Genomic DNA, 18,027 nt, shown 5'->3' on the forward strand with positions numbered 1-18,027 from the left:
ATAACCCTCAGAGACATCAGCCCACTGGGTCTGAGATCAGCACAAAAATCCACATTTTCTCCAAACTCCAGGTGATTTTTTTTTTTTTAAGACAGTCAATTACTATGTTGCCGGAGCTGGCCTCAAACTCTCAAGTTCAAGCAATCCTTCTGCCTCGGCCTCCTAAGCAGCTAGAACTAAAAGTTCTACCACTCCTGGCTTAAAGTGGAGAATTTTTCTTTCTTTCTTTCTTTCTTTATTTCTTTCTTTCTTTCTTTCTTTCTTTCTTTCTTTCTTTCTTTCTTTCTTTCTTTCTTTCTTTCTTTTTCTTCCTTCCTTCCTTCCTTCTTCCCTCCTTCCTTCCTTCCTTGCTGCTGAGGATTGAACCCAGAGCCTCACACATGCCAAGCACAGGTTCAATCACTAGCCCTCAAAACTCCAGGTGATTCTGATGAGGGACCATGTTTAACACCATGTGTCTGCATCTGATGGACTGTCACGTAACAAATGATCACAAGACAAGAGGTACTCTGACACCCAACTGGTTATGCACAGCAAATATGAGGCAGTGATGCTGGGGCATAAAGCGCCCACAGCAACCCAAGAGGGTCCAGGAAGACAGAGGAAACCTGAGAAGGAAAACCTCCCCCACACAGAAGCTACCTGGCAGAAAAAGCTCAGGAACCAAGAGGGCCACCCATAGGAGGATAGCACCCTCTTCCTTCCTGAAAGGACAGATCACGAGGCACCTGCTAAGGATGGGATCTTGCTCCATCTTTACAAGCATGAGAAGCCATGAGAATGGACTAATGGACTGCAGTTGCATGTGGAGGGTCTTGTCACCCATGGTGGGGGCAGGCTCAGATCCACTCCCCCAGGGAGGTCTCAGAGCGCCATGAGCACTCATGCATCCCTCCAAACCTCTCTTCCACCCAGCCTGAGGCTGGCAACAAGCATAGGTATCACTCACCCTATCACAATCTGGCCTGGGACAGTGGAGAGAACACAGCACATGGCAGGCAGTCAAGGACCAGTTGGCCCTCATGTCAGCTATGCTCACAACAGAACTCTCAGATGCAGACACGGGCTCAAAGATAGAAGCTGGACATTCCCACAAGGCCACAGAAGTCTGTGCCACTCAGCCAGCTCCGCCTGCCTGGCTGGCACTGAGTGTCATGCTGCAGACACCAGGCATGTGGCAGGGCAGTGTTCCCACAGGGCTGGTCCAACTGGGCATGAGGGTCCTCTAACCTCCCTTAAAGGAAAGAAGTCACACAATCTTCCTGGTTGATCAGAGTAGCCATGGGAGCTAGAGGGGCTCTCGGGTAGCTGCTGAGCCCAGAGAAGAGGAGGAAGCCACAGTAGCAGGCCCTGCTGGGCAGCCCGTGGGCTTCAGATGGAAGAATAGCCTGGTCTGCACTCCACAAATCAGCAAGGCAGAGAGAAAATTGAGAGGCACAGTTAAGTGACAAAGAACTGAAGCCAACACTGCTGCTCAGAAGCTGGCAGGTTCCAGAGATGGCAACGGACAATATAACAACAGGACACAAAGGCTCAGCTCATTAAGAAAGTCTCGATCCTGGCTTCATTTTACAGAGCATCAGGAAAGATAATCGGAAAGCCAAAAGTCTAAATATCCCATAAGCAAATAAAACAAAAGCTCCCTAAACCCCACAGTCCTGTGCTCAGGTTCCAATGGCCCATCTGAGAGACCAGGCTGCACTCTCCTTGGGACAGGGAGCAGATAGGACAACCATAAGGGGATAATAGTCTGCAATGACCACAGCAGGTAATGGACGGGCCACAGGTGATGTGCTGCTGGAGATCGAGTAATGGACAGATGGGATCAGCAATGGGAACACCTCCATCCTTTGTCAGACACAATGCCTAGCACCCAGAGGTGGGCTGCCCAGCAGCTGATCTGTGGCCCACTCTGTACGCACCCACTGGCAATGATAGACTGCCTGCAAGAAGATACTACAGGCGCCCAAATGGGACAAGAATCCTCTGCTATGATAGGGGTTTTTTTCTGAATCCTAAATCTCAGTTCATCCCTGGTGATTACAATCACCTAGGAGAAATGATTCTTCCCCAAAGCAATTACTTCCTCAGCATACAGAATCCTCTAACAAGCCTGACAATGCAGGGCATCAGACAGCCGCCCCCTCGCTGCTCTAAGTAGTCTGGTTTTCAGCAGAGGTGGTAAAAGACTTCAGCACACAAGAGCCACACAGTTCCATTTCCCTCCCACAGCTCCAGCGCCTCATTAAACCTGGGTAGCATGAGACAAGAGCCCCCCCACCACCACCACACACACTGCCAGCCGCAAACAAGCATGACCAAGAGGACACCAAGCAAGGAGGCGCCACCCACCCACTCGCCTGTGGACTGGTATGGACACCAGCAGCCCGGGGGGGAGAGGGACAGCTGCACCCACCTGAGGTTCAAGCCTGTGGTCTGGTCCAGTATCTCCCAGCTTTGCAGCTTTGTCAGCAGCCTCTGGAAAGACAGTCGAAGCCATGTCCCCATCAGTGTGTGTCAAGTGACATTTAAGCAAACGGATGATGACAGCGTAAGTCTCCCGATGTATCAGAAAGTCTGCCACATCCCTAAGCTTAGACAGACAAATGCTCCACATCTGCTCTGAGGCAGCCTGACTGCTCCCCGGTGAAGTTTCACTGCGTGCTCAGCCTCACCCCGCTCGGTCCATAAATCTAAGCAGGAACCAGCAAGCTACAAGGAATATGACACAGGCTGCAGAGCTGGGCCCTGGATGCCAAGTTCCAGGAAGAAATTCCATCTTACAGCCAAATCCCCACCCCATATACACATACCCCAAAGCAGGTTAGGACTAGCAGGCCCCAGGGCGCATGGCCAGGGTGGCCAGCCTGAAGAACAAAGTGGTGCGGCATCGCTCACACACTGCTCCAAGACAGCCCAAGTCCCAGAAGCTGAGCCTCACAGCCTTCCCACCTGAAGCAGTCTGAGAGCAAGAAACACATGGTTTATCTTTCTTTGCTTTGCTTTGCTTTTTGTTCTCATTTTTGTTTTTGAGACCGGGTCTCACTATGTAGTTCAGGTTGGCCTTGAGCTCACAGCAATCCTGCCTCAGCCTCTCAAGACCAAGAATCACAGGGGTGTACCATCAAAGCCTGGCTAAGAACCACACACTTTTGATCTGGCTTCCTCTCACATCTTCCTGGTGCCCTGCATCACCAGGGGTTCAGCCAAACATTTCCAAGGCCCCTCCAGCTGTTGGAGGGGCCTGGCTGACAACATTCCTGCGCCCAATGCTGTGGCATGTGCACTATGTACCAGCATGAGGCAGACACTGTCAGTATTCCTCGAGTGTACAGAGACAAAGTGCAGCTAAGAACAGGCCCAGCATCACACAGCCATTGAGCATCCACGCCAGGGCTTTGAACTAGGCATGGCTCCACAGCCCCCAGTCTTAAATAATTTCTTAAATTTCTTTAAACTACGTCAAGGCAAACAGAGACAAGTAATTGGCATGGAAACATCTCTCCAGCCTGTCCCCCACACCCCAAAAGCCCGTCTCAGGGAGGAGTATACCAACAGCAAGCCACTGCTGGGACTATTCACGGAGGTCTGCACCCCAGTGGACCCTCACCTCTCCTGCACCTCCGAACAGGACCAGGATGCACAGGACCCAAGGGGCAGCTCAGGAGTTGGCCGATGCAATGTGGGGGCAGTGGACAGGGATAAAATGCAGACTTAGATTTACTCTCCTCCAGACTGGGACAGGATGGGGAATGGTGGCCTGGTGCATGGCAGACAAACCAGGGGAGGAGGGCAAGAGTGACCATGAGGAAGCAGCATGAAGGACAAAGACCCAAGGAGCCAGCAGGCCTAAGCTCTGGCACCAACTCATTGACACCAAGCAACAGAGGGAGCTTCTCTGCCTAGAGCGGTCTCCTTCTACCAAGCATGGGCCTCTTCCCACACAGTGCCACCAGTGAGTCACAAGGGCAGACACAGAGAGAAGACAACAAGCACAGGTCTCCTCCACGTCTGCCTTGCAGGCATCGCCTGTCATTTCCTCCCTGACTCACCATCTACACAGATTTTCTGCACAAACTCAGTGATCTCGACACTAATTCTCTTACAGCACTTTAATTCAGAAACCCAAACCAGGTTTCACTGGGCTAAAATTGAGGTGTGACCAGGACTGGTTCCTCTTGGAGGTTCCTGATAGGCCATCTCCTGCTTTTCTAGGTTCTAGAAGTGCCTGCATCGCTTGGCTTAGGGCTTCTTCCTTCATCCACACAACCAGCAACACCTAGACAGCCCCCTCACCTTCCTGCAAGTGCACAGCCCACCTGGACAAGGCAGGGTCCTCCCCCATTGCAGCCAGCAGATCAGCAAGCTCACCCGTCACCCACAGTAATTCCTCTGCTGTTTCATCTTTTCAGCACAACACCACATCCACAGCCACAGCGCAGGAGACCAGCTGCCGCATGTGACAGATGCCCGGGGTCCACTGGGAGGGCAGAGGAGAGCCCTGCAGGCATAGCCCACTCACCAGGACCCTCACCTCCTTCTCCAGCTCCAGGCCGACCAGAGCTTCCTGCATCTTCTCCTGGCGGCCCAGCCGTCGCTGCAGCCCTTCCAGCTCCTCCATGAGCAGCCCATTGGTATCTCTCATCTCCCTGCAGTGTTAAAAACAGTCACTCCAGCAATCACATAGGCTGGCGTAGAACTAGAGGGCAAGAGTTAGGCACCTGCCCCATAAACCCTACCTCCACTGAGCCCCAAGTCCTTGGCCCCTCACCGCAGGTGTGCATTCTCCTCCCGAAGCCGCTTCAGCTCCCGCTCCACCCTGGGCAGCCGCAGCAGCTCAGACTTCATGTTCCTCACGACGGCGGCATCCTGCTCCTGCAGGCACAGTTTCTGCTCCAGGTCCTGACAGAGGCAGGCAGGGACACAGAGAATTCAGGGTGGAAGGTACAAGCCAGGAGGATCCCCTACAAGCCACTCCATAAAGGCGGAATGACAGGGAGTGAAAGCATAGGGACTCCCTGCTGCCAGCACAGCAGACGTCCCTCCTACAGGAAGGCTTCCCCCACTGCACTAGGTGGGCCGGTCCTGCCAGGTGCTTCAGGAGCAGCCTGCCTGCTGTGCGCCAGCACCCATCCATACCATCGCCCCGCCCTCAGTCTCAGGAAACGGAAGTCTGCCACACAACTGCCCAGACATTCTCAGTGCGACATCTGCCTCCTGCAGCACCTGCCACAAGCGAGTGTGCTCCAACTGCGAGGACAGACTTTCCTTCAGTCTGCCACCTTGGGACTCATCAGTACAGCACTGGCTTCTGTGACGAGTCACAGAACAAGCAGCGTATGCAACTAGAACCAAGGCAATAAATAAGCTCCCGTGGAGCTCAGTGTTGTCTAGGGAACAGATCAAATGACAGGGACCAAGTGACACCAAAGACAAATCAGGCTGTTCACAAGCCTGGGGCTGCAGAAGGAGGGATGAGGTGCAAGGAGAAGGAAGCCAGGATGCTGGCTGAACTGGCAGCCCAGGAGAACAGGAGCAAAGTCTGGATGCTTGAGACCTGCCCAGGCACCCACTGTTGGAGGACCACAGGCAGCTGGCAGCACAGGCCTCCCACAGAGCCTGGATGTTACTCTGAAGGCAACAGAAAGCCATGGAAAGGAACTCAAGACACCGTTTCTCCAGAAGTGTCACCCACAGTGAAGAAGCGAGGCCTGACCTTGCATCACACGAACTCAGCTCAGGCATGCTCTGATCATAAGCCCTAGATTAGGGTTTCTACCTCTCCAGCCCACTTCCCACCACCTTCAACATCTACTTTTATCCTTGTTTCTTGTGTATCTGCCACTAGAATGTGAACTTCTATAAGCAGAAGTGCCTATCCCAATAACCACGGCCTCCCTGGCACCTAACATGGTACCTGGCATGCAGGAGACAACCAGCTAACACTCACAAATGTCACTGAAACACCACTGGCTCAGAAAGGTCTGTGGGTGGCAGGAGGGCAGAGACTACCCTATCTATAGGATGCGTGTCCAGAGCCTGACACACAGTGACTCACCTTAATCTTCTGTTCCTGATCTGCTTTGGCTTCCTGGCTGGCCTGGAGTTCCTGAATTTTCTGATTTGCTTCCTGCCATTTTCTGTAAGAATACATCAGGTTTAGGAACAGATCAGCCTGAGTCTCTGCATGGACCCACACCTACATGGTACAGGGGTACCCAAGACCTAGAGTGGCTTGCCCTGGCTCTGAGGCCTTGAACACTGGGAGGGGTTACAGTGAGGAATCTAGACCCACAGAACTCTGGGCACCACTCTGCTCACATGCCCAGCAGCCCTGGTGAAGTTGGGATGGGGCAATTTAAGTATGACTGCTCTTCTTCCCTAGGGAGCAGACATATCTCCAACAGTACTAGTGAGGAAAAGGGTCAACTCCTCAGGAGGGAACTTCATGCCCCAGCTAGCACCTCACACATCCCTGCCTTGCCTACTGTATGCCCTATACCTGGAACAACCTTTCCCACCCACAGCCCATACAACTCCAGGAGGTCCTGCACACACTTCAAAATCCAGCTCGGAAAAACACCTTCTCTGGAAGCCTGCTGCCCCACCCCTGTTCCAACTCACGAACATTTCAGATGCCCCCTATTCTGGCACTCACTGTTCCGGCCTAAGTGACTCAGTGTCTGACCATCCTGTGGGTCCACACCCCTCACCTGTGCTGCAGGTCCAGCTGCTCCTGGAGCTCCTGCTTCTCGGACTCCAGTCGCTTCACTTGCACCTCCTGGTCCATCAAGCTCCACTGCAGCTCTGAGACTTGTCCCTTCAAGGTGCCAATCGTCTGAAAACAGAGGCAGTATGCAGAGGCCAGGCCTACATAGAGGCAAGCCTGGCCTTCACAGGAGATGAGGGGCAAAAAGAAGAGCCTGGGTCAGGAACAGAGCTCAGCGGCACAGCACCTGGCTGGCAAGCCTGAGGTCTTAAGTTCGATTCCTGGTACCAAAGGAAAAAGAAGAGCCTGTCACCTCCCATCTGCTGCCTGGGGAAAGAAGAGCTCCTCTCCTGAGGAAGGTGCATCTGGGTAGCAGAGACAGAAGCCATCCCATTGCAAGGCCTTGCTTCATGCTCCACATGAGATAAGAGACAGATGCAGGTCACAGCAGCGTCTAGGAAAGCTGGTCCCACTGAGGGGCTCTCAAACTAAAAGCCAGAATGAGTGGCTCTTGGGCCTGATACCAGTTAGCCTTCATGCCTGGTAACATGCCCACAGGGTCCACATCTAGCTGGTGTAGTCATCATGCTGCCAGCCTACAACCCCTTCCTTACCCACATCAGTCCTATCACCATGCCAGCAGTCAGTGAGGACACAGAACCCCCAGGCCAGCCAGATGCGCTGGGCACTGCTGGGTGGCCATGTGCTCATAGTAGGTGGTAACCCCAAGGCAAAGCCAGCAGTGCCCATCCAGAAGCCCCCAGGACAGGACAGCAAGTCCACTAACACACTGACAGTCACATAAAGGAACTGCTCCTGTCCTGTCACCACACTCATCTGGCGCCCTCCCACTGAAGCTCTCTGAGGGAAAGAGTACACTGGCCAAGTCCACTTCATAGTGTCACAGATTTTTTTTATTTTTATTTTTATTGGTGGTACTGGGGATTGAACCCAGGGTCTTGTGAATACAAGGCAAGAGGTCTACCATTGAACCACATCCCCAGCCCAATGTCACAAAAATTAATCAGGCAAATGTTTTAGTATTAACTCCATGAAACTTGCACACAGAAGGCAAGACAGTGGTTCCAGCAAACTCCCCACAAGAAGGATGCTGGTGCACCACCTGGGTGACTAGGGGCCCGGGGCATCTGCCCAAGTAGCACCTTTCGCAAACATAGAGGCCACAGACTCAGTTCCCTGCTCCAAAGAAGCTGCACCAACCCAGGGCCCACTGAAATATACCAGTACTATTTACCACACAGCCTCCCCCACTCCAGCAATCCACACATCTCACTTAGGACAACAGGGAGCACTAGTCTGGCACTCAAAATAGAATGAAGGAATCAAAAATAAGCCCTTCCTTGAGAGGTCCTAATGAACTTAATAAACACACACCGGACATCAAGGCCAGCCAGAGACAGCCATTCTAATGAAGGACGGATATGGGGGAGGTCAGACATTCAGCAAACAAACAGGTGAACAGGAGAACTGCAGAGTAAGGAGCATTATAATTCAGAAGCATGACAGAAGCATGCAGTCCGGGGCAGGGGCCTGTGACCATGGACTGAGTTGCCAGGAGGACCTTTCTGAGGAGGTGCTACTTCACACCCAAGTAGTCTAGACAGGGCCACTTTTTCTGCTTTCCTCCTGAGGCTATGTGTGGCTCCTCTCCGGCAAGGAATGGCGGCATCACCCAGAACACAGGACTGGGACCCACAGCACAGGCGAGCATGCAGGGCAGGGGCCAGCTTCTCTGGAAGCTGGGCTTGTCTCCTGTCTTGCCAGCAATCATGGCAGCAGATAGATGCAGGAACCACCGGAGCATGCTCCCTGGCACTGCCATGCCAAAAACACCCTGCAGCCACCTGGAGAATCTACCAGGAGGAGAACGAAGCCCAGAGATGGAATACTGATAGCACCACACAGCCCTCACCCAGGCCCAGTGCTCATCCAGGTCTTCTTGCTGCCTGCAATCTTGAACATTGCAGAAATGGGACAGGAAGGTCAGAGGAGTCCAGTACCCACCAGCACCAATGTTTGGGCTGTCTCTGAAACACTCAGAGCCTAATCATGGACTGCAGTTCCATGTGCTCAGGTTCAAAGGCATTCCTCGATGGCAGGAAATGGTAACAGACTTTGCTGATATCAAAGACATGCAAAGCTAGAGGCACTTACTTACATCTTCTAGGAAAAAAGAAAATAGTGCCCAAGCATCCCACCAACCAGGACAGGGAAGGGTACATCAGTCAACCCTGCAACACTCAGAGAGCTGCCTCAGCCTCCTATCACCCTGATTCTAGGTTCTGTCCACACAAAACACTGTGACAGGTACCAACAGGCTATACACAAGACACTATCTGCCAGAGACACGTGAGGGAAATACAAGAAACAAACACTCAAAAATGACAAAATCCTCAATTACAAAGACCAAAGATTGCTTGACTTCTTAACTACAAACTAAAGGATAGAAAACTAGCAATTTTACTATGGTCACAACTATACAAAAACTGTAGATGCACAAGTAAAAAGTGTAATTTGAAACTGAAAATGTCATGATGCCACCATGGTGCAGCTGGGAATGCATTCATTTTCTCTCCTTGGATAACAGATAAAGCAAGATGACCCACAGAGTGGGAGGGCCCTCACTGCAGCACAAGCCCGTGCTCACCTCGCTGGCTACGGCCAGGCTGTTCTCCTGCTCCCGCAACTGCTGGCTGGCAGAGTCCAGGTTCTGTCTGCACACCCTATGGCGCTCCAGCTGCTCCCTCATCTTCTCCTCTGCTTCAGCCTCTCGGTCCTGATACTGCCGGAGGCGCGCCAGGAGCTCCTGATTACGGTCAACCTCACGCTGGGGAGAAAGGAGAGAAGTTGGCCAGATGAAGATGTAACCCTAAGTGGAGTGCCCAGCGCCCTGCCCTGCCCTACTCCTCCCTTAGACGGGCTACTCAGATCCCCCAGAAGAAACAGACAGGCCCAAAACCCAAATCAGGGCAGGCCTGGGCCAAAGCCAGTGTCCCTGCCATGGTAGCAAGGCCATCCAGTTTCTCCCGCTACATGAAATCAGGGCCCCAGGAGGGCACTTGGCATGGATCACACCACTTGTTTACTGCACCGTCTGCTCATAGCAATCATCTTTGTAAGAAGAGATGGAGCATGGAAAATCTAAAATTCTGAATCAACCTTGGAGTACAGCTGAGCTTTTGCACTACCAGCAGATCTTGTCTAACCCACTGAAGCCATCCTCAAATGAGTCGGCATTCCCTCAATAAGCAGATGACCAGGGCAGGGACAGGCAAAATGGACATCAGCCTATAGACAGAGAATGGTCCACACTGGGCCAGATCTGCAAGAATGTGCATCCTCTCAGTCACAGCTTCAGAGTCACCACTAGTCACCTCAGGGAGTCCGTGCAGCTCATGCTGGACAGAACTAAGACTTCAGCTCAGACCTCCTGGCCCTAACAATCCATGGGAAACCAAAGGGTTCCCCATTACCCACAGAGAAGAGACCACAAAGGAGGAGTCAAACCCCAGGACAAAAAAGCAGTGAATGCTGGTAACCTACAGCCCAGCACCCTGGTGACCTCTCGCCCTGCTCCCAGCAAGAAGCTTCCTACACAAGCTCCCTCTTACTTTTACAGCCAGTCCTACTCAGAAGAATGGCTCAAGCATCCTTGTTCAGGACACTCCAACCCAAAATAGGAAAGGGTAAATAAAGGCACAGATGGGGTCATGATCTCTCAGAGGGAAGGCTGATGCATACCTCAAAGGGACTCAAGGAGACAGAGACTGCACGTGCAGCCTCAAAACAGCCAGGGGACTGTTCTGCAAAGCAGAACAAGCATGTTCTACTGAGGGACCAGGATGAGGTTCAGAGACAGGCACATACTTAGCATGTACAACACCCTGGGTTTGGTCACCAGCACCCTAAAATAAAAAACAAAGCACTCTTCCTGTGCAGGGCCTGAGCAGCACAACTGGAGCCAGACCACTTGTAACTGTAGGTATCACCAGTCCTGAGTACAGATGGCGAGTTTGGGTAGGTCCTTAGTCCTTAACCCCGAAGTCTTACCACCTAATGGTGCTTCCAGGTGAGAGACCACCTGTCTAGTCCTACGCACCCACCACCAAACTGGCAGTTCCTGAAAAACTGACATAGAGGCCCAAGGTTCTAGGAAAAATCCAATGGTTCCTGGGCCCCAGTGAGCAGTGTCTGGGAGCAGAGAAGGAAAGGCAGCTCAAGCCTGGCCTGGACAGATCCAAGCTCAGCCATCCCTACTTCTGTTCTACAGAGAGAGACGCATAGACCCCTTAGCAAATCCTTACTCATTCAAACATTCCCACAGCTCCTGCAAGGTACCACCACTGCTTCTGAGCACTAGGGACCAGGGCAGCAGCAGAGCCTGCCTTCAAGGAACTCTACTCAGAGAAGCTGCAGTAGCCGGGAGCCCTGCCTTTGCCTGAGAGCCTGGGCTATACCATCAGTGCTGCTGCAGTATCTGTAGCCCTAAAACAAAGCACTTCAAATTCTTGGCTCACAGAGCTCACATAACACATCACAGCCAGAAATGAACCCAATTAGCATCACACCCTGGAAGACGTCAGCTACCTGCACAGGAACTCAGGAAGTGTGTGAATATGCAAGCATGGCAAGAAGCAGGCCTGCAGGGATGCCAGGAGACTCCCTGGCCCGATACCCTGCCTGGATCTTGGCAGCGTTTCCAAAACTGATCAGCACTTACTGAAAACCCTGGCATAAAGCTGTTAATCAAAACAAAGTAAAGAACCCCCTTCCCCGGAGTCATGGGGCTGTGCTTTCTCAGCTGTCCTGGGACATCCCCAGCAAACCAGCAGCCGCCAAGTAGAGGCATTTGGCTGAGGATCTGTATGCACCCCCGTAAGACACAGCACAGACACTGAGACCCTCACACAGCTCAGTGACTTTTCCAATCTGTGGTCACCTTTGCACCACCTGTCATTTCTGCCAGACCTCTATTCCAGAGGGAAGAGAAAACAGAGACCCAGAGGAAGCGAGTCTGCCACACCATGGCCTCACCAAGCATCAAATGCAGCAAGGGGCTCCCTTTTGCAACCTTCCCGATACAGCTGACCCCCGGATCCACAGCAGTAGGTGGTCTCTGAGGAAAGCCCTGGCACCAGGATGCAGAGGCCCTCGGGCCTCCACTGGTCAGGTTCTGCTAAGCAGAGTGCATAGCCCCTGCCTCCCAGGGCTGATAGCCAGGCCCACCCCACCTGGACCCACCTCGTAGTTCCTGGCACTGGTGCTGGCTGCCTTCTCCAGCTCCACACGCGCCCGCTTGTGACTCAGCTCCATCTGCATCTTCTCCCGCTCCACCTGGATGAGGTAGGACTTAGAGCGGATCTGCTCGGCTCTTTCCTCCAACTGAGGTCAGACCAGAAGAGAAACAGAAGCTGTGTTAAGCAAGGTGAGAGGTGAGTGGCCCAACACACTCCCTAAGGGCCTGCACCAGGCTGGAACCCAAGTGACAAACAGGTGGGAGGCAACAAGTAAACGTCAAGAAAGGATGAAAAGGGAAAGGGGTATTTTAAGATGATAGCAGGTGCACCTGCTCTAGGAAACAGGGAATATGAGTTTTCTATAGCTGTGTAACAACCTGCGACAAACACCACCTATTAATGTGGTGACAGTTTTGTCAATTCGAAGGCCACACAGGGGTTCTCTGATCAGGGCACTTAAGAATAAAAACCTTAAATACACTCTGCCAGGACATGTTCTCTGCAACTCAGGACCCTCTGGGAAGCACCCAGGTAGAGAACCAAAGTCCATCTCCTGCTGCAGTCAGCACCAGGAACAGCCAGTGTCTTTAGGGCCACAAATATACCATCTCCCACTTCTGCTCTGAATCCAGTCTCTCTGCTGTTGACTTCTCTATCTCTGAAATCTGAACCCAGACTATTTTTTTTTAAGACAGAATCTCACTTTGCAGTTCACGCTGACCCTGAACTCAAAATGTAGCCCAGGCTGGCTTTGAACTCTTTGTGACTCTTCTACCTCAGCCTCCCAAGTGCGGAGAATACAGGCATGTGCCACCACACCCAGCTCAGATGCAGACTCTTAAAAGGCCCTGTCATTAGGTCAGCCTCACTCAGGGACTCCTTTTTCTCCCTTTCAGGATTAAACTCAGTGCCTTTCCACATAGCTACATCCCCGGCCCTTTTTCATTTGTTTGAGACAAGGTCTCACTAAGTTACTAAATCGCGCAGGTGGGCTCAAGCTTTGAATCTTCCAGAGTACTGAAAGCCACTATGCCTGGCAAGACCTTAATGATATCTGTAAAATCCCATTATATCTGCAGCAACACCTAGTTAGTACTGGACTGAAGGCATAGAAGGTTAGTGTCTTCCAGGACCTGGTATTAGGATACTATCTTAGAAATCAGCCTAGTCAGAGGGGTAGATAAAGACAGGTAACACGAATTTCAGAGGGTCTCAGACAATGCATCATACAGTTGCATCAGTGACTCCCTGTGAGCCAGAGCCTTTGCCAGCCAGCTGTAGAGACGCACATGCAGAACCTCAGGCTGCACCCACATTTACTGAGTCAGCATCGCCTCCAGCCACATTTAACTGTATTTGAAAGCAAGAGAACCATTGGGCTAGAGGGATGGTTTCCCACAGGAGACAACCTTGCCCCAAGGGGACTTAGGGCACTGTCTGGAGACACTTGTAACTGTCACAGATGAATAGAATGTGTCTGCCACTGGCATTTAGTAGGCAGAAGCCATGAGTGTTAATAAATTGAAATATAAAAGCCTAACCTTGAATAAAGAATAGACCTTGCCAAGAAAGGGCAGTGAGCAACCTTGTGCTCTAATAGGAACTCCATCACTCAGCAAACCAACACGTACAAAGCCTGACCCTTTAGTCAAGCAGTGCACAGGCCTCAGCAGGACTGAGAGCGATAGGAAGTAGCCAGCTCAACTGACACAGGCCATCATGACAGAATGCCTCAGAGCACATGCAGGGTGTGTACAGGGAAGCCAGCCTACTACGGCCACTGGTGCAGTGAAAGACACCTCTCCCTCCTTGGGGGCCCAGACACTCTAGCCGCAAGTGGGACAAACCCCATGGCTCCTAAGGAGACCTGAGTCCTTTGCAACTGGATCCACAGAACTCACAAGAACTTTAGGTGAAGTGAAGTATGACTATAACCAAGTTAACTGCAAAAATCACCCCAAAATCTGCATATACCCCTCCATAGGCTAAAAAGGTGACATACCCAGTTCTGCTGCTTGGTACCTGTGTCTCTCCATGTCACATCTTTGAGAGGACAGCACCCTGGATGGACAATTCTGGAGCTCACGCTTCCAGGGAGTTTGAGTTTTATCCTCAATTAAGTGAAGAAACTTTCAGACCCTACTATCATTAGTGTCCATGAGTCCTTAAGTGTGAGCACACCTACTCATGGGGTGCTAAGCAGGCAGGTCTTTAGTAAAGGCAGGGCCTAGACTTGAGATTATCACCCCAAAATGGTGAATGCCCACAGTGAGATCTGGAAGACAGCCGGCTGGCCTCCAGGGTGACCTAATACTGGCCTGCCTAACTGCGAGAACTTGAATAGGCCCGGTGTGAGCCTGAGACCACCGGCCCAGCACCATCACTCACCTGTATGCTCTGGTGGTACTGCATTTGTAGAGAACCTGAGGCAGAAGTGGACATATCCAAGCCAGACTCTCCCTCCACTCGCTGGGAAATGAAGTTGTTTAAGGACCTCAGGGTGGACAAGACAGTGGTGTTCTCCCCCAGATCTTCCATGGCTGCCTACTTACTGGGAGACAAAAGAAGGGTCAGAGTCAGCGTCCCCACATGCCATCAGGCGCCACCATCTGCAGTGCCTCTACACAGTCCACTCCCGCCAACACCCTACCAGAGCCCACGACCATGTTCTTCAGTTATCTCGGAGCCCATACCACCAATCTACCTGACAGAAAATGAGCCATAAAAGCATACTGCCAACCCCCAGCCACCAAGCTACTGTCACAGGGCTGATCTGACAACCCACAGGGACAGGCAGCTCCAAAGAGTTGCTTAGCAGGAGCACATCTGACCTCTGGGACTGTACAGGAAAGAAAGCCTACACCAGGGTCGTAAGGGTGACAGTAATCAATTATGATCACAATGTCAGTAAATCACTCCTTTCAGCCAGGCACCAGAAAGAAGTATCCATATTTAGCTAACACACTTCTTGATCCTCACTTTCCTCATTTGAAATCTGCCTCAGTGATAACCCGCTTTGCAAAGCTGCTGGGAGGACCACAGTCAATGCCTTGAATTTTGAAACTGTAGGTGGTACACAATTGCAGGCCAGTTTCACCAACACTCTGCTTATACAGTTCCAACAACAGTTCAGTCTTCACAAGACTTGATGAATTCAGTGTCCTTACATAGGTTATACAGAAGACCAAACAGACTTCAGAAAGGCACAGAAGAGATCCAAATCAGGTCTTAGTGGCTCTGAAGGTTGCCTATGTTCCACAAGCCTACATATAAACGGTCTATGGCCAGCAGCTACAAAGATCTCTGCATCCCCAACTACCGGTGCTTACTACAGTTTTACACACACTCACACATAACACACCTATGACCAGTGAAACATGCCATGTACATTTAGAGACAAAAAGCATGTGCTCCAAGATATATAGTGTTTCTCTCCTTAGGAAGAGGCAATTCTAGTTGATTGCTTTTAGGCAACATGCTGATTTCCCTTTAAATTAAAAAAAAAAAAAAATCCGAGCCAGGCGTGATGGTGCATGCCTGTAATTCCAGCACTCAGGAAGCTAAGGCGTAAGAATCGTCCCAAATTCAAGACCAGCCTGGGCTACAAAGTGAGCCCAAGTCCAGCATAGCAAGATCCTGTCTCAAAAAAGACAAAAAAAAAAAAAAAAATTCAGATTGAAACACACACAAACCCTCAAAAGGAAAAAAAAAATCCCAGCTACTAGAGAGGCTGAGGCAGGAGGATCTTGAATTCAAGGCCAGTCTGAGAAACCGAACAAGTTCCTATCTTGAAAAACAAAAAAAAAGTTTTAAAAAATTTTTAAAAAGTTAAGAATCTGGGGCTGGGGATTTAGCTCAGTAGCATAAGCGCCTGTCTTGCAAGCAGGCAGTCTTGAGTTCAATCCCCAGTACCGATAAAAAGGAAAAAGACAAAAAAAAAAAAAAAAAAAAAAGCACACACACACAAAAAAAAGTTAAGAATCTTTGCTTCCTTTTACTGAGTTTCCCATTTAACAAGACCCTTGTCAAGTACCCTCTCACACATATCACCCAGAGAAAGTGGGTGAGAAGGAGACGGACAGGCTCTCCTGGTGCTGTGAACCTGACAGACCAGGCCTGCATGGTAGGATGCAGCAGAGTTCTACACTGCCAAGATCAGACCGGGACCACACTTTTTCTCCTCTTTTCCAGATGCCAACCCTGAGTACTGACCCACTAACACACTAGATGAAAAAATACTGCATGTATGGGCTGGGGGTGCAGCCCATACATGGGCACAGCACTTGCCTAGTATATGTAAAGTCCTGTGTTCAATCCCCAGCACAGCAAAAAAAGAAAAAAGAGAAAGAAAGACAGAAAGAAAGGTATAAAGAGGAAAAGAATACTGCATTTTCAACTTCCTAGAACCAGGTTGTCCCATAGGCACACCATCAGGCTATATTCTACGGAGACTCAGACCTTCCAGCCAGCTGGCCTCAAAACCTCAACTGCTCTGGAGAATTCCTCAGCTGGGAGACAGGAGCATACTGTCCTAAGGGTTTCAGTAAGAGGATGGCTGTCAGGCATGGTGGTGCACTCCTGTAATGCCAGCATTCAGGAGGCTGAGGCAGAAAGATCACCAGAGACTTCAAGGCCAGCCTAGGGTATAGTGAATTTAAGGTCATCCAAAGCTGCATAGCCAAACGCATTCACTCTCTCTCTCTCTCAAAAAAAAAAAAAAAAAAAAAAAAAAAAAAAAAAACAAGCAAGCAAGCAAAGGATGGGGGCAGAAACCTAAAAAGTGATCAACAATCCTACCACCTGAATACTCCGCACTTGCCTTGTCCAAACACATGCACCCTCTACAGATCCCACTGGTGGCTCTCTCTACACAGTTCCTCCACTGAATACAAAAGAACAGCAACAATCACATCTGCCACACCAACACAGGCAGGCCTGGCCAGCCTGGGAGACAGTGGGGTAAGAAGTCACCCTTGGACAGCGGCCTCTACCACTTCACCAAACATTAGCTGGGTCCACCCATTCAATTTAGGCCTCATGCCACAGAGAGGGAGGAGCTTCAAACCACTACCAGTGGCCAGGGCAGACCAAGGAAGTATCCAAGGTAGGGAAATTTGCAGATCCCAGCAAGAAGAAGCAGGCAAGAGGACAGTGCCTAAAGGGGGTGGGGACAGGTCAGAGGATCTCCAGGGTTGGGCACCATAAAGAGCTCAGCCAGCAGAAACGGGGTGGGGGTGGTACCTGGAGAGAACAAGTCTGGGATCTCAAGAGTGAGGGACCATGCAGATCTCAGCCAGCAGGAAGGGAATGGTACAGTGTCCGAATGGACAAGAACAAGTCTGACAGTCTTCGGGGTGGAGACCATGCAGACCCAGGCCAGAAAGAGCAGAGATGGAGACCATGCCTAGAGAGGCAAGGTCAGGTCTTGAGTCTCCGGGTGTCCCCCAGTCAGGAGGAGCTGGAATGGGGCCCGTGCCTAGAGTGGGCAGACAGGTCACGGGTCTCCAGAGTGTCCTTGTGCAGACCTGGGCCAGGAGGATGACAGGTGGGAACCTAGGCTAAAAGAAAGCGAACACAGGTCAGGAGTCCCGAGCGCCGCACAGAAGCCAACTAGCACAGCAGAGGCAGGAGGAGCGCCACGAACTCCGGGCAGCGCGAACCCAGCACGGGGTCCCGGGGATGTCGGGACTAGAGAAGGGGGTTGCTCTTGTGCCCTACCTTCGGGAACCCGCTGCTGGGACCATGCACCCCGCCCCTAGCCGCTCACCTAGCTCTGCGCTAGCTGTTGCCGCCGCTGCTCGGATCTCCCTCCGCTTCACCCGCGCCCACTTATCGCGAGAGTCGCCGCAGCACTCTCGCGAGACCCAAAGGAAGCCGATCATAAAGAACCGAGTCTACGCACCGCTAATTCTGAGCCACGGTTTTTGCGTCCGTACCCCGAGCCGACCACTCCAGGAAGGCCCCCCGAAAGGACTGGAAACCAAAGGCCGAACCTCGGCACGGTCGGCCAGCTTCCACTAACGTTCGGGACGCACTTCCACAACCTCCGCCTGGCTCCCA

At 51.5% G+C, this 18,027-nt stretch overlaps 1 protein-coding gene across 7 annotated transcripts in view; it reads right to left on the reverse strand.

Moving 5' to 3' along the window:
- Mad1l1 (mitotic arrest deficient 1 like 1) overlaps positions 1-18,027 on the reverse strand; it is a 308,954-nt gene extending 290,927 nt beyond the window's left edge. For 2 of the 7 annotated variants that reach the window (XM_063234039.1, XM_063234036.1), the window contains exons 1-9: positions 17,870-18,027; positions 14,356-14,518; positions 11,972-12,112; positions 9,378-9,557; positions 6,714-6,838; positions 6,059-6,140; positions 4,772-4,902; positions 4,535-4,649; positions 2,417-2,478 (exon numbers count right to left, since the gene is read on the reverse strand). In XM_063234039.1, the coding sequence (XP_063090109.1) occupies positions 2,417-2,478; positions 4,535-4,649; positions 4,772-4,902; positions 6,059-6,140; positions 6,714-6,838; positions 9,378-9,557; positions 11,972-12,112; positions 14,356-14,505 (986 nt within the window). In that variant the 5' untranslated portion in view covers positions 14,506-14,518; positions 17,870-18,027. Of the gene's footprint in view, positions 1-2,416; positions 2,479-4,522; positions 4,650-4,771; positions 4,903-6,058; positions 6,141-6,713; positions 6,839-9,377; positions 9,558-11,971; positions 12,113-14,355; positions 14,519-17,208; positions 17,526-17,734 lie in introns of all 7 variants that reach the window. The other 5 variants (XM_063234037.1, XM_013152624.3, XM_013152626.3 and 2 more) reach the window with 4 other exon arrangements.

This window comes from Cavia porcellus, unplaced genomic scaffold (genome assembly GCF_034190915.1).
Source record: "Cavia porcellus strain 051 isolate PalLab524CR breed Dunkin Hartley unplaced genomic scaffold, mCavPor4.1 scaffold_23, whole genome shotgun sequence".
Taxonomy (NCBI): Eukaryota; Metazoa; Chordata; class Mammalia; order Rodentia; family Caviidae; genus Cavia; species Cavia porcellus.